A 14,431-nucleotide genomic window follows, 5' to 3' on the forward strand; every position below is an offset into this window, starting at 1 on the left:
AAGGTGGGGTAACGGGAAAAGTACAGGACACAAAATTAGAAGGCAAGTGTTAAAGCTAGGACCACAGAGCAGAATGAATCTGGCATTATATGTAAGCACCGTGTGCCTTAATATTCTCATCTATAAAATGGGTATAACTACAGGGCAATTTAAGGGTTAAATAACCATCAGCAAAAATCTAACCACACTGCTCAATATAAGAATAATTATTTACCTGCCCTTTCAATGTTCCAAGGCTCAACACAGTGAGTCTACTCCAGGCAGACTCCAGGTGTTTTCTCCCTCTCCTATCTCCACCACATTTTCTCACAAGGCCCCTTACCTTTTTTACCATCGACTACCTGCTCATAGCCAGATGTGAACATGCCTACCTTTCATTCCACAGCATTCAAAACTCAGTGTTTAACTTCACCATGAGGATTCTGGTAAGTACCACTCATCTTCATTAAATACAGAAAACCTGGTCCTTTTATGCTATCCCACATCTCCAATTTGAAGTGTGAGACAAGAAAGAATATTTGCAAAGGACATTATCCATTAATTCAACTTAGTATCTCATATTCCTCTTCCCTGTTGTTCAGGGACTCAAAATATTCTACATTCATTACATAAATTTAAAAGAGAGTCCAAATGCACAGTCTACGACAGGGATGGCATGTATGTGGTATAGCCCTGAACCTGCTTCCTCAGGTGCCAGAGCAGGCACCAACCATCAATCACAGCATTTCCCTTCTGATCTCAGACAAAGTTCTAACACACCCTCCCAGCTCTGCAGGCAGCTATGGCCCATCAGTCAAAGCTATCGTTTGGGATGAAATCTATTTGCCACGTTTGGAAAACCTTAAATCAAGCCAAAACTCTAAAACCAGGTACAACATACAGCAAGATAGTGACCATGAGCATAGCAGTAAGCACACTGCAGGCAGTAAATCTTGAGGACTCATGCACAGCAGACTGTGTACACACAGAATGTTCGAAAATGACAGGTATCTATAAGTGGTATGTCTGGGGAATGACACGCTCAAGTTGTAATTTTTTATTAATTCAAGTTTAAGTAGAAAACCCTTTACATTTAAAATTTACTAAAAACTCTCCTAAAATTAGACCAGAATGCATCCGCAGTTTAACAAGTACTATGTACTATACATAATGTTTCAGATGTTTAAAGCTCTTACACAGTTCAAGGTCTTGATTTCAATTTACTGCTATTACTACCACTGCTGAGGACAATGATGACGTAACAGGAATAACAGGTGACTTGCACTGAGCACTCACTGTGCACCTGGCACTCTAAATGCCTACATGGCACCATTCATTCACTCCAGTCTCACAGCGACCCTATGCTTAAGGTACATTCCTATCCCACTTTCACAAATGAAGTGGCTGGTTACTTGCCTAAGGTCGTGCCCTTCATCAGCAGCAGAGTTAGGATTTCAACTGAGCTCCTGCCTTAATCATGATGTGCACTGCCCTCCAATAACAGCCATCTCATAGATGGGACATAAGTAGGGGCTTGGGTTGAATAGAAAACTCCAGAATCAAATAAATCAGCAAATACTCAACCCAAACACCTGTTCTGGCTAGTAAGTAGTTTATTTATCACAGAAGGGAAGTGTAACTCAAAGTTCCTGTCCACTGGGGGTCTGGGTCAACTGGAGGTGGCCAATTTCCACTTGAAGAAGCTATACAAGGGAACATAATAAAGCAGAAAACCAATGAGCTCCAATCCACGTGGGAATGTCATGAATGAGGAAGACCACACTCCCACTCCTTGTGCAACCCACAGAAGGAAAACAAACTAAGTCAAAAGCTATGCTGGTTACTGTTGCTTTGGGCTTTTTGTTTTGCTTTGTTTTGTTTTCAATATCAGATTGGTATGTAGCAATAGCTGCTGACTTATATTACTGCATTTACCAAATACCACTGAACTGACCTGTCAAGCAAGTTACCTAATTGGTCTCTTACTCTCAGCCCTACACTTCCGAAGCCACTAGATCCAGATTTGGGCTATTACCCAGAGAAATGGAAAACACATCCTGAAGTAATTAGAACCCTCTGCCTTCAGTCACAGCCAACATTCCACTTCTGCTTCAGAAGCTCTGAAGCTCTGCTGGAAGAAGATTCTCAAAGGTCCACAACAAAGCAGACACACCCTGATGTACACCTCATCCTCTTCCAGGAAACGCACCCCCATTCGGTTCTGCCACATACTGAGCCAGCTCCAATCAGATCCCCTCAGAAATAAGCTCTCAATGGTGATGAAGAGAAATAGAGGAACCAACTAAATTGTAACAGAGTCTCCCACAAGCTGCACAAGCCTCAAAGTACCTAGGTTTGTAGGTAGGTGGGCCTCCATTGGCCTATACACTGGCACATAGGAACAGTTTTCTGTCACACATCCAGAAAGGAAATACTCAATTAAATGCTTTTCCTAGGTTGATTTCTTTTTTAGATTTTGGGGGGAAACCCAACCAAATATATAAGAGATAACAAAACTAATCCTGCAAATTATCACAGTCCAGTTCCTGAGTAACTAGCCAGTGCCGGCAGATAAAACCAGATAAGGCTATTAAAAGAGGGAGACAGAAGGGAGGTTGCACTGCCTTAAACTAGATTGCCTTGCCCAGCTTCTAGATGATTCGGAATTTCATCTTCCAACTCCTTCCTTCCTCCCCAACCCCTTCCAGCCACCACCCCAACCGCCTCCCCAAAAAAAACAGGCAATGGTACATGTTAGTCACTCTCTAAAACAACCCTAAACAGAAAAGCTCAGGGACCCAAAAGTGAAGGTTGTACACAATCTGAAGTAGAAAATTTCCCTCACATGTTAATTTGCCATTTCACAGATCTATTAGTCCATTTTCCATGCTACAAAAAAATATCTAAGGCTGGGTAATAAGTAAGGAAAACGATTTATTTAGCACATAGGTTTGGAGATTGAAAGCCCAAACCAGGCAGCCCCCTGAGTTCAGCCTCCAGTGTGGCTCCATCAGTTGTGTCACATCATAACTGATAGTTTCATGGCAGAAACACACATGAGAGAGAGATAACACATGGTAAGACAGGAAGCCAGACCGCAGGGAGGAGTCAAGCTTGGGATTTTATTTATTTATTTGTTCATTTATTTTGGTGCTAAGGATTGAATCTAGGGGTGCTTTACCACTGATCTATATCTGTAGCCTTCTTTATTTTTTTATTTTGAGACAAGGTTGCTTATGGCTTAAGTTACTGACGCTGGCCTTAAACTTGTCAGCTCCTGCCTTAGCCTCCAGAGTGACTGGGATTACAGGGACATGCCACCAAGCCTAGTTGGGTCTTTTATAATGACCCCTCTCTCAGGAGCTAATGGGTCAGAGGACTACCTTAATTCCTTCTGAGGGCAGCATTCCCAGTGAGTTAACCCCTCCCACAGCCCCACCTCATAAAGTTTCCACCACCTCTTAGCATCACCATACTGGGAACTAACTTTCTAATGGCAACACATGACCTTTGGGAAACAAACCACAGCCAAACCACAACAACAGAAAAAAGAAATTCTTCACTAAATTTCTAATTTGGAAAGCTGTTTTACACTCTGGACAAATAGCATAACTTAAAATTAATCACAGAAAATAATGAATATGGAATGTGATTGAAATCAGAATACTTTTAAGTTTCTAACCCTGCAGCTACAGTAACACCCAATAAAGCACTTCTTGCTGAAGGGCTGCTGAAATCTGAAAGGGTCTCCTGAGTTTAGAGCTTGCAGGCTGACTTTTTAAATAATTGATATTTAACAGGTGAATAATTTCTTGATCTCATTTTTTAAAAATCTACATTTCAAAATAAAGTACTGTTAAGTTTCGGATATGAGGTGTCCCCCAAAAGCTCCTGTGATCATGCAGGAATAGTCAGAGGTGAAATGATTCAATTAAAAGAGCTATAAGATAATCAGTCCATCCTAATTTGAATTGGCTGATAGTGGTAAGTGTAGGCAGGTGGGGCCTGAGTGAAGGAGGTGTGGCACTGGAGGTATGCCCTGAAAAGGTTTATCTTTCCTGAAGCCCCTTTTCCCTTCTCTCTGTGCCCTGGCCAACATAAATGGAGAAGCTTTCCTCCTCCATGCCCTTCTGCCATTGATTTCCTGCCTAACCTTGGGACTAGAGCAATGAACTCAGCAGACCATGGACTAAATCTCTGAAATATGCACCGAAATAAACATTCCCTCCTCTAAGTTGTTCTTGTCAGGTATTTCAGTCTCAGCAAAGAAAAATTGACTAACAGAGACTGATACCAAGAAGAGGGGTCATTGCTGTTACTAACCTAACCATGCTCAGAAGCCTTGAAAAATGGTTTGCAGCAAGAGTTCAGAAAAGTCTGGAGATGCAGTAGAGAAGCCTTAAAAGGCTGTAAGCAGACCAGAATGCAAACAGTAAAGACTGTGCTCATGAGATTTCAGAGGAGAAAAATGATTCTATTGGTAATTGGATTGAGAGGCCAATCATGTTATATTCTGGCAAAGAATTTGCCTACATTTTTCCCATGTCCTAAAGCTTTCAGTGAGGCAGAATTTAAAGGTGATGGATTAATTAATCTGGTGGAGGAAATTTCAAGGCAGCAGAGCAGTCAGTGATATGAATAATGCTATTGGTTTTAGCCAGGTGTACTGTGAGAAATGGGAACCAATAGAAAAGTTGAATAATTTTCAAATTTTGCTGTTTGGCCAGAAAAGTGCATATAAAACTGGGGTCAAGGAAAGTATGATTGTTGAGGAGATTATAGTCACTAAATATATTCTAAGTACTTTGCAGAGACTAAAGGAAAGATGGCTAAGGACATCTCAGGAACTTGCAAGACCATATTCATTGCAAGGAAAATTCCTTTCAGAAGAGATTATGGGGTCATCCTGCCCAAACAGGGAGGCTTAGGAAGTTTTTTTTCACAGTGCTCAGCCACCTAGACATTCAGAAACCACAGCAGCCATGGTTTCAGGGGGCCTAGTTTTTCAGTAATCTGGTGATGAACCTTGAATCATCCAAAGGGTGCTGGTTCTGCAGGAATGCAGGATGCTGGAGTTAAGAGGTCATGGAGGTTTCCATTGAGATTTCAAAGGAAAGCCTAGGAGGCCAGGCAAAATGTAGCAAGGTGAAAATCCCTATAGGCAGCCCACGAGAGGGTGGGCAGCCCTTGGGAGGGTAATGCATGAAGCTGTGTAGGTGAAGCCAAAGCTTGAATGAAAAAATTAAGAGATGCCAGTAACATGGATTATACCAAGAAAAGCTACTGGCTACAGAGACAGTCAGGCTAAGAGTGAGACAAATGGGGCAGGACTGCCCAAGTCCTTTGGAAGTCACATCTTACTACCATGTGCCCCAGATGCCAGAGATGGATCTACAAAAACTGTTTGTCCAGCTGAGTTTCAGTCTTGCTTTGGTCCCATCCCTTCTTTTTATGTCCCTGTTCTTCCCTTTTGGAATGGAAATGTTTACTCTATGAGACTACATATTGTGCATCTGCAACTTGCTTTTGATTTTCACAGGGGCTCATAATCATGAGTTTGCCCTGAGTCTCAGAGAAAACTTTGAACTTGGACTTTGGACAATGGTGGAATTGTTAACACTATGGAATCTTGGATATGGATTTCATGCATTTTGTACAAGAAGAACTTGAGCTTTGAGGGGGCAGGGGCAGATTATTATGATTTGGTTATGAGGTGTCTCCCAAAAGCTTCTGTGTTAATACAGGAATATTCAGAGGTGAGATGATTAAGATTATCAGAGCTATAACATGATCAGTCCATCCCAGTTTGAATGGGTGGTTTCTGTAGGCAGGTGGGGCATGAATGGAGGAGGTGGGTACCTGGGGCCATGCCCTGGAAACATTCATCTTCCCTGCAGTCCTTTTGCATCTCTCTACTTCCAAGCCACCATGAATGATGTAGCACTCCTCCACCACACCTTCATGTTCTGCCATGATGTTCTGCCTCACCTTGGGCCTAGAGCAATGGACTCCACCAACTATGAACTAAATCTCTGAAACTGTGAGTCAAAATAAACTTTCCCTCCTTCAAGTTGTTCTTGTCAGGTATTTTGGTAACAGCAAAGAAAAGCTGAATAAAACAAGTACTTTAATTTTTAACAGATGTAATGATCAGAAAATCATGCCAATTTTTATTTTAAAGAGTGAAGCATTCACTATAAATCTAGACTTTGTCACTCATTTCTAACTTGACTAAGAAAAACACAATTCATTTCAGAATTTTTAAATAAATTATACACAGAGAAAACCTAAAGAAAAATATTCTTTAGTAAGTAGCCCACAGTGCTTCCTGCTGAACTCTTGAGTCTTTTATAATAGTTGTTCTCCTTTTCTATTTCATTAAAAAATAATAATAAATTGAAAAACAGAAAAGAACACATATTACATTCCTGCCTGCAATGTGAAAACCACCTTGTACTTCACATTATAAATACCTGTCAAAATTTAGTTCCCCCAAATGGACTGAAATGCTTATTTAACATGTCCAAATGCAATTGGATAAAAAGACCCAAATTTCATAAAGTAATCTATGCCCTTATATTTGTTATTATAGAATTTAATAACTTATAAATTATATTTATCAGTATTACAGAATTTTCATTATTGTAAAATGGAAAAAATATTCAAATTGGGAAATATTAAAATGTACTAGAAAAACTGAGGTCAGGTCTTCCCTTTCTAAATCTCCCTTACTATAAATAGACCTTATATACAGACTATAATTCCATAATTTGATATGCAGCTGCTGACTTTAAGATTAAGGAACTTCGGCTAGGGATGTAGCTCAGTGGTAGAACACTTGTCTAGAATGTGTGAGGCCCTGGGTTAAATCCCTGCTCCCCCACCCCCCCCCCCCAAAAAAATTAAAGAAATTTGCCTATAGTTTTTCCAGGTGGAAATTCCATCAGTTTTTTTACTTCGACCTTCATATTACATCCTATTAACAGGTTTAATAAGTTCCCTCAAAAGATGTTCAAGTACTAACTCCCAAAACCTGTGAATGTGGCCTGTGAATCTGTAATGTTGCAGATTAAGATGAGATCATTAGGGTAGGCTCCACTTCAATGACTACATCCTCATAAAAGGTTAACCTGGATACAGGAGGAATAGACAGACATGCACACAGGGAGAAGGCCACAAACATAAAGGCAAATATTGGGCTGGGTATATAGCTCAGTTGGTAGAGTGCTTGATTTGTAAGCACAAGGCCCTGGGTTCAATCCCCAGCACAAAAAAATAAAATAAAATAAAAGCGATATCAGGGTGATACATCTACAAGTCAAGGATGCTAAAGGTTGCCAGCCAATCACCAGAAACTAGGAAACAAATATGGAACAGATTCTCCCTCCTAGTACCCAGAAGGATAGCAACTTTGCCAACACCTTGATCTTGAACTTCTATCTTTGAAAATGGTTGAGACATATTTCTGTTATTTAAGCACCACAGCTTTAGATGCTTTGTTGATGGTGGCCCTAGGAAACCAATAAAAACCTTCTCAGCCTGACCTTCCATTATAACTACATCCTTGTCTTTGGACCCCTAACTTGTCTCTGCCTCTCCTGATCACTTCTTGAATAATTTCATTTTTAATCTTGCTCCACTCTTTCCCCCTGCCATGACCTTCAGCGCTGTTTCTGATCAGGAGGTACCACTGGCACTTTGGGTGGGGCAATTCTCTGTGTGGGACTGTCCTGCACAATGCAGGCTGTCATGCATTCCTGATACTCTCATTCCCCCAGGGTGGGACAAAGACCAGGAGACCACTACTACTCCGGAAGCTTTGGAGTCAGTTGCCTGCCAGGATTTGACTCAGGGGCCCTACCTTCTTCATCTGTAAAAGTGTAATAAATAACTACCTTGTCATGTGACAGTGACAATCCAACGAGCTAAAAGATCTAAAAAACCCAGACTTTCACTGGTTCACTGGAGCATTAGAATAACTTAAAATAACACTGTCTATTCTACATAATCACATTCTAACTTTAACTGCTTCAGAACTCTTTTCTAAGGCAGCTTAGAAATTCTTACACAATGCAGCTTCATTGAATACTCTCTAAAGGGATGCAAAAGCTTGACTGGTACATGATAATTATATGTTTAAAATAATAAGCAACCATGCAAAATAGTAGGTATACATTTTACAGTTGCAAAGAACAAGGCAACTCTGAGCAGTTTCTGTGTCTTCTCCCTTCGGACCCGCCCTCACTTGAAATTAGTGTCCTAGCCCTGGACAAAGCTCCATATTTTCCAACTTTGCTTCGAATTTCTTTGTCTCTTTGGCTCTCAGTGATAGTGGCTCTACAACACCCAGGGATATACTGCTGTCTAGCTCATTTCACCCTCCCCCATCAAAACATCTCTCAAGCCAGAATCTCCTTCATCCCTCTTGATTAAGTAGTTTGCATGCTAAATCTCCGAGCCTCAGGGAGACAGGCACTGATTTGTGCCATGTTTGTTTCCCTAGCACAGAGCCTGCTACTCAGTTTTCAATGTTTGCTTGACAAACATACGATTTAATCAATACAGGCCTGGGGATGTAGCTCAGTGGTAGTGGACTTACTTAGCATGTACAAGGCCTGGTTTCAACCTCCAGCGTGGGGGTGGAGCAAGGTGAAGTTTAACATGTGAACCAAAGCATGGATGATTGAACTCATAAATGAATGCATTCAAGAATCAGAAATCTGGCTCCAATTATATCCCAGCTCTATAATGACCAGTAAAAATTATCTTAGGACAAGCCACTTAAGCTCTATGCCCAAATTTCCTTTTCTATAAAATTAGGTAGGTGGACTTCACTAGAAAATCTCTTTAGGTTTCCCCCTAATTCTAACTCAGCCAAGAGACTTTAATCAAGTGTAAAATTCTTTATTTGCTTTTTGAGAAATTTTAGTCAAGGCAGTGGGAAGGTAGAATCTTCTGAAATCACATGAGGGGAGGCGGTTTCCTCCCTGCCATACAGCACCTTATTCTATAAGGGACAAAAGGCTCCAGGAAACAGATAAGAACAGATACTTTAGACATCTCTGAGATGCTGAGCACTGTGGATTTTGTTATCATGGGTTTCTCTCAGGAAGTTGAGTTCATCTTGTCCTGAAAAGAGGACTATAGGGACCTCTCCTGCCCATCTACCCCACCCCCTTAAGCTCCTCCCTTTCCAGCCTGAGGAAGATGGACAAATGAACTGTCTCCCAGGCTCCAAATCTAACTCAGTTCTCCTTCCTGCCATCTGCATAAGGCTCCCACATGCGTATTTTGCAATTTTGGGCATATTTCCTCCTTATCTGACAGCCAGCAATGCAGCACTCTGCATCCTATATGATTTCTATCTCTGATAAGAATGTTCCTGAATGAGGAACCTGTTTGGGGGGCTGTACTTTATTATGTTGGTTTCACCTTCCCTATCTAATCTCCTCACCTGGTCTGTTAATTCCTTCAGAACAGAGACCACACCCTCTATTCTCTGGTTCCCCACAAGACCAAGGACAGAGCTAGGCAGGCTGCAAATGCTTAGAAAATACAGTGAATGAATACATGCATGAAATAATTGACTGATTTTAATGGTTTTAAGTTAAAAGGCCATATTAACTTATTTCCTGGACAAGGTTACCAAGTCCTCCCCTTTTGAGTATATATTTAGAATAAATTAAATTTTAAAATGAAATTTCTATGATTATGCCTTTTCTTAGAATGGAAATAAAACATCCCTTCACTATAACATGAATGACATCAACATTATCAGTTGTATAAGAGATCTGATTTGGGGGTATCCACGACATAATAATGTGGCATCACTTTCATTTCCTAGTAGAAGCAGACTTGACCTTGAGCTGGGGAAGATGACAGGGCAATCCCCCTACTATGTTAGTTATTCCAACAGTTGAAGCTTCTGAACTCAGAGGAATCAGAATAAGATTTTCTCTAAATAGTTGATTTAAGCATAATGCTAACTGCAGCAAATTATCTTTTTGCAAATCCCTGGGACTTAGCTAAGTCTAATTCTAGTCACATTCCTTCCTTGTAGTTTAATAAACTTCAACTAAAACCAAACTGACTTGGGAATCAAATTATTTGTTCTCCCATGCACTTGCTGGTCATACTGGAGTATTGAATAAAACCCCATCAACAGCAAGCCCAACACTGCTGGGATGAAAACAGCTTTCCCAGGAAAGCTTAGCAGAGTTTAATACTGTAAGTAACATTAGCCTCTCCAACCCAGGAGTTGACCTCAACAACTTCATTATTTCCAAGAAATCATTATTCTTGCAAATGAGCATAAACTTTATAGTACCAAAAGTATCAGTATTACAGAAAAATTATATACTGATATCGAAGACAGTATTATAATTGGGAACACTCAATGAATGGGGTCTGAGACCTGAAAAACTTGGATCTTCACACACCAGATCATTAAAATGGATAATTAGTGTTTATGGATTATGTGGTAACCTTCAGATCAAATGAAACCATTCCAGAACACATGCTACCAGACAGTACAATGATGAGACCTGAGACAACACAGTGAAACACCCAAGGAAAAGAATAAACTCACTGTGAAGCTAATAGGTATATTGTCTAAGTAAAAAAAGCTTTTATAAATCATCTGTCACATTTACTCAACTGATGAAGTCAAAGCATTTGAAAGTTAGAATGCAATTCTGAGTTATTCATCAAAATCCTTCATTTTATAGAAGAAAAACTCAGGCTGAGAAAGAGTACCTAATTCAAACTTACACTATTAGCCAATATACACACTAAAACTTAAGTTTCTTAATCTTGTTTCCATATGCAAACACATATGATTAAATTTAAAAATTAAAAGGTATACAGCAAGCAGGGATTAGCATTTGTTCATGGGATTGATGAAACAGGGAAGCAGGGTTCTAGAACTATTGACAGAATAAGCCAATTAAGTACTTGGAATTTGACCTGGGCTTGCCTGATGTAGCCTAGGCTCAATACTATAAGGCATTCTATCCACAAGCAATAAAATGCCACTGGAACAATTATCAAAGTGGGCAATTTTGTGGTGAAACTAAAAGCTTTATAGCATCTTTAGCAAGAAGTACAGGTTTCCAAACACATGAAGTGCAGTTTCAATGAGGAAAATCTATAAAAGGCAGGTATGACTAAGCAACCACAAATAATTAGAAACACCAGAAACTGTCAGGAGTTTGAGAACCAGAACATGCCTGCACATAAAGATAAGATGGAGTTTCCCATATATTGTTTCTAGTGCAAATGGAGAGCTTTGTACTATGTAGATTTATTTTTAAATTAAAAAGCTTCAGTAATTTATAAGGCTATTCAAATGATATCTTATTCCATCTTCTGTTCCCACCCACTTAAACAAATTTTGGGACAATCTGGTTAAGCTACTGGGCAGGCAAACTTTAAACAATCAACATTGCACTTTTAGATGTATCTGATTATGTATTTCGGGAGTCTTTTGAATCTATAGCTTAATTCTTAGCTAGGGAAACCAAGTTTCAATAAACATGTAAAACACACCTGCCATATGTCTTAGAGGGCTGTCAACTATACTACTGATTTTTTCCTTAAAGTCTGTCATCTTTGGTTATTTAACTTTTTCTTAAAATTAAAAATAAACAATCTTCTTAAAGAAATTCATCATCCACCAAACAACATCTAAAAGTAATTACAGACCACAACTTAGAGATCCCCAAGATGAAACCACAGCATTATGAGGAGAAAGAACACACACGTTTACATAAAAATGTAAAAATATTTATAGCACCCTGGGCAAAAAAGTGATCAAACAACACTAGCACAACAGGACAAACCTGGTTTACTGTTCTCTTTGCTCAGGTATAAAAGTAAAGAAAGGTACATGGTCGCAGGTAGAAGGGTGGAGAGCAATTCCCATCTAAACTTGCCTCACTTAGGAGCCAGGTTAGCAAACCAAAGTAGCCCAAAAAAGCCTCAGTATAAAATAAAAGCAGACTGAACGTCCCAAATCCGGAAGAACTAAACTAAGGGAAGGGGGACCCACGAACCTCTCGAACCACGACTTCCCCAAATTCCCGAGTCGCACTAGAGGAGCAGGGGGCTCCCCTCGGACTCCATTTTCCGGCCGCGCCGCCTCTCTAGCAGGCAGCGCAGGGTGGGCAAGTAGGTGAGCCCGGGGTCCCCCACCCACCTTTCTTCCCCGCCCTTTTCATTGTTGTCCAAGTGTGATGGATCACCTGCCCGGTGCCGGCTCTGCAGGAGGACGCACCGGGACGCGCAGGGGCGAGCGCAGCACGCCGACCGCAGGATCCCCGCCCAGCGCCCCACGACCCCAGCCCGCCGCCGTCCCCACCGCACTCACCGCCACGAAGCCCGAGGAAGAGGCGATGAACACGCGGATGACCATCCTCTAGCCGCGCGCGGGACGGACCCTGTGCGCCGCGGGCTCGGGGCTGGACAGATGCGGAGGCTAAAGCCGGCTTAAGCTGCCGCCGCCGTCGACCAAGTCTCTGCCGTCGGGGAAGATCGCCGAGATCTGGCTCCCTCCCGCTGGTCCGCAGATGAAAGCCCAACGCCGCCCGGCCGCAGGCTGAGGGGTGGAGGGGAGGCGGGAGCGGCTGCGGGGCGTGATGGGAGTTGTAGTTTCCGTCTCTCCCCAGTGTGCCCGGTGGACCGCTGTTTCCAGCCCTCTCCTCCTGCGCTCGGATCCCCTAGGCGCGCAGGTGGCTGGAGGGGACACAGCGGCCCTGGAGAAACAGTGAGTTGTGGTGGCAAGGAACCCAGTGATACAAAGAAAAAGCAAACTAGGCAAAAGAGCTTGGTTCAAAGTCCGAGCTTAGGTTCTGCATTGTGGTTTACTGATTCTGGAGCATCCCCATCCATAAACGCCTGTGAACGTGATCGTGCCACGGAGACCCACAAGACTGACCCCAGCGACCTGAGGCTGACAGGATGGGGCGGGTCAGGTTCTCAAGACGTAGTGTCTGTGGGGCTGGGCTCGCCTGTTTTTCCAGCATCTCTGGAGATTGTAGAAAGGCAATTCTTTTAGGTAAATGAGAGGTTTTCTTTTTTTTTTTTTTTTTTTTTTTTTTTTTTTTTTTTTTTTTTTTTTCCTGTAGACGCTGAAAATTAAAAACCTAGATGAGGGTAAAACCGATATTTTATTTTTCTTAACAAAACTGTAATTGTAGTAGAAAAAAGTAAATACCAAGCGAAATTAGAATCCTTCTATCAACATTGGGAATCAGGACCCCACCCGCCCCACCCCCTACCCTACACAATGGCTCTGCTTCTGTGCACCTAATATTTAGAGTTGAGCCAAATCTGTGCCTTTTTCAAAACTGCTGCACATTCCTGCGCAGTCTCCCTGGAGGATGCCGTTAAATAGAAAGCTTTTATGTAGTTGCTAGTAGTTTAGGAATAGTTCTTTAGCAAGTGTTTTCTGTTTGACAAAAGCTCAAGCCTCTCACAGTTTGGTGGAAATCAATCTGTTTTCCCGCAATACTGTATTTACTTTCTTTGTTTCAGCAGGGGAGTTTAGCAGAGTTCTGGGAACAAAGTTAATTAATAGGTCTAGAAAAAAGAAATTAGATGATGAGATCTCTGACTTTGGTAAATTTCTTGCTTAAATCATTCAGGTGTATATTTTAGAGCAATTTGAACCTTTCAATTCCTAACCTTTCCCATTGCTTATCTTAAGCAAGCCATTCCTGTAGTATTCCTTTTTTATTAGTATAGTAAAAGAATATACAATCCTGATGGGAATTTATTTCTTCTTAGTGTTGAAAAATTTAAGTTTTGCTGTAGCTAATATGAATCTGCAAGTATACTTTAATTTGCTACTTTAAATGTGGACATAAATGTTTGTAAAATATAATTCTCATAAAATAGATACCATATTTCCTGTGTAAATGCAAGCCTTTACAAAAGTCAACTTTTTCTTCATTTTGAAATTGTTTAGCTGTGAAGATATAAACTCAACAAATTTTAACTCAGCCTACTCTGTGAAAGGTACCAGAGTGTATAAAAAGTTAAGCAAGTCATTTCTTCAGCAGAGCACCTATTTTCTGTGAAACAAAAAGATGGGTACAAAAATAGCAACAGAAGAGGCACACTGTACTAATAGAATGTTGTGCCACTGACCTTTTGTAGACGGGACTTTAAAGATGAATACAATGTCAGCTTGCAGATAGGAAAGATGCAGGGTAGTATTCAGTGTATGAGGAAAACAGCAAAGAGCTGGTATACCTTCAGAAGGGTCAGGAGAAGGCTAGCAGGTGAAAACATACAGAGGATTTGAATGGATACAACAAAGGATTCTTAACTGACTTATCAGCCCATCTCATTTCACTTTTCTGGGATCCATTTCTCAGTTCTGATCTAGAGTGATAGAGGTAGAAACCCCCCCACTACCACCACCACCAAAGCCCTGTTCATACAACAAGCA

General features: G+C 41.1%; 1 protein-coding gene across 1 annotated transcript in view; it reads right to left on the reverse strand.

Moving 5' to 3' along the window:
- Positions 1-13,032, reverse strand: part of Sh3bgrl2 (SH3 domain binding glutamate rich protein like 2) — a 63,968-nt gene extending 50,936 nt beyond the window's left edge. Inside the window, exon 1 of the mRNA XM_047559362.1 lies at positions 12,347-13,032. Within this exon, the coding sequence (XP_047415318.1) occupies positions 12,347-12,391 (45 nt within the window). The 5' untranslated portion in view covers positions 12,392-13,032. The remainder of the gene's footprint in view (positions 1-12,346) is intronic.
- Positions 13,033-14,431: the final 1,399 nt, after the last annotated feature.

This window comes from Sciurus carolinensis, chromosome 7 (genome assembly GCF_902686445.1).
Source record: "Sciurus carolinensis chromosome 7, mSciCar1.2, whole genome shotgun sequence".
In the NCBI taxonomy this organism is placed as follows: domain Eukaryota; kingdom Metazoa; phylum Chordata; class Mammalia; order Rodentia; family Sciuridae; genus Sciurus; species Sciurus carolinensis.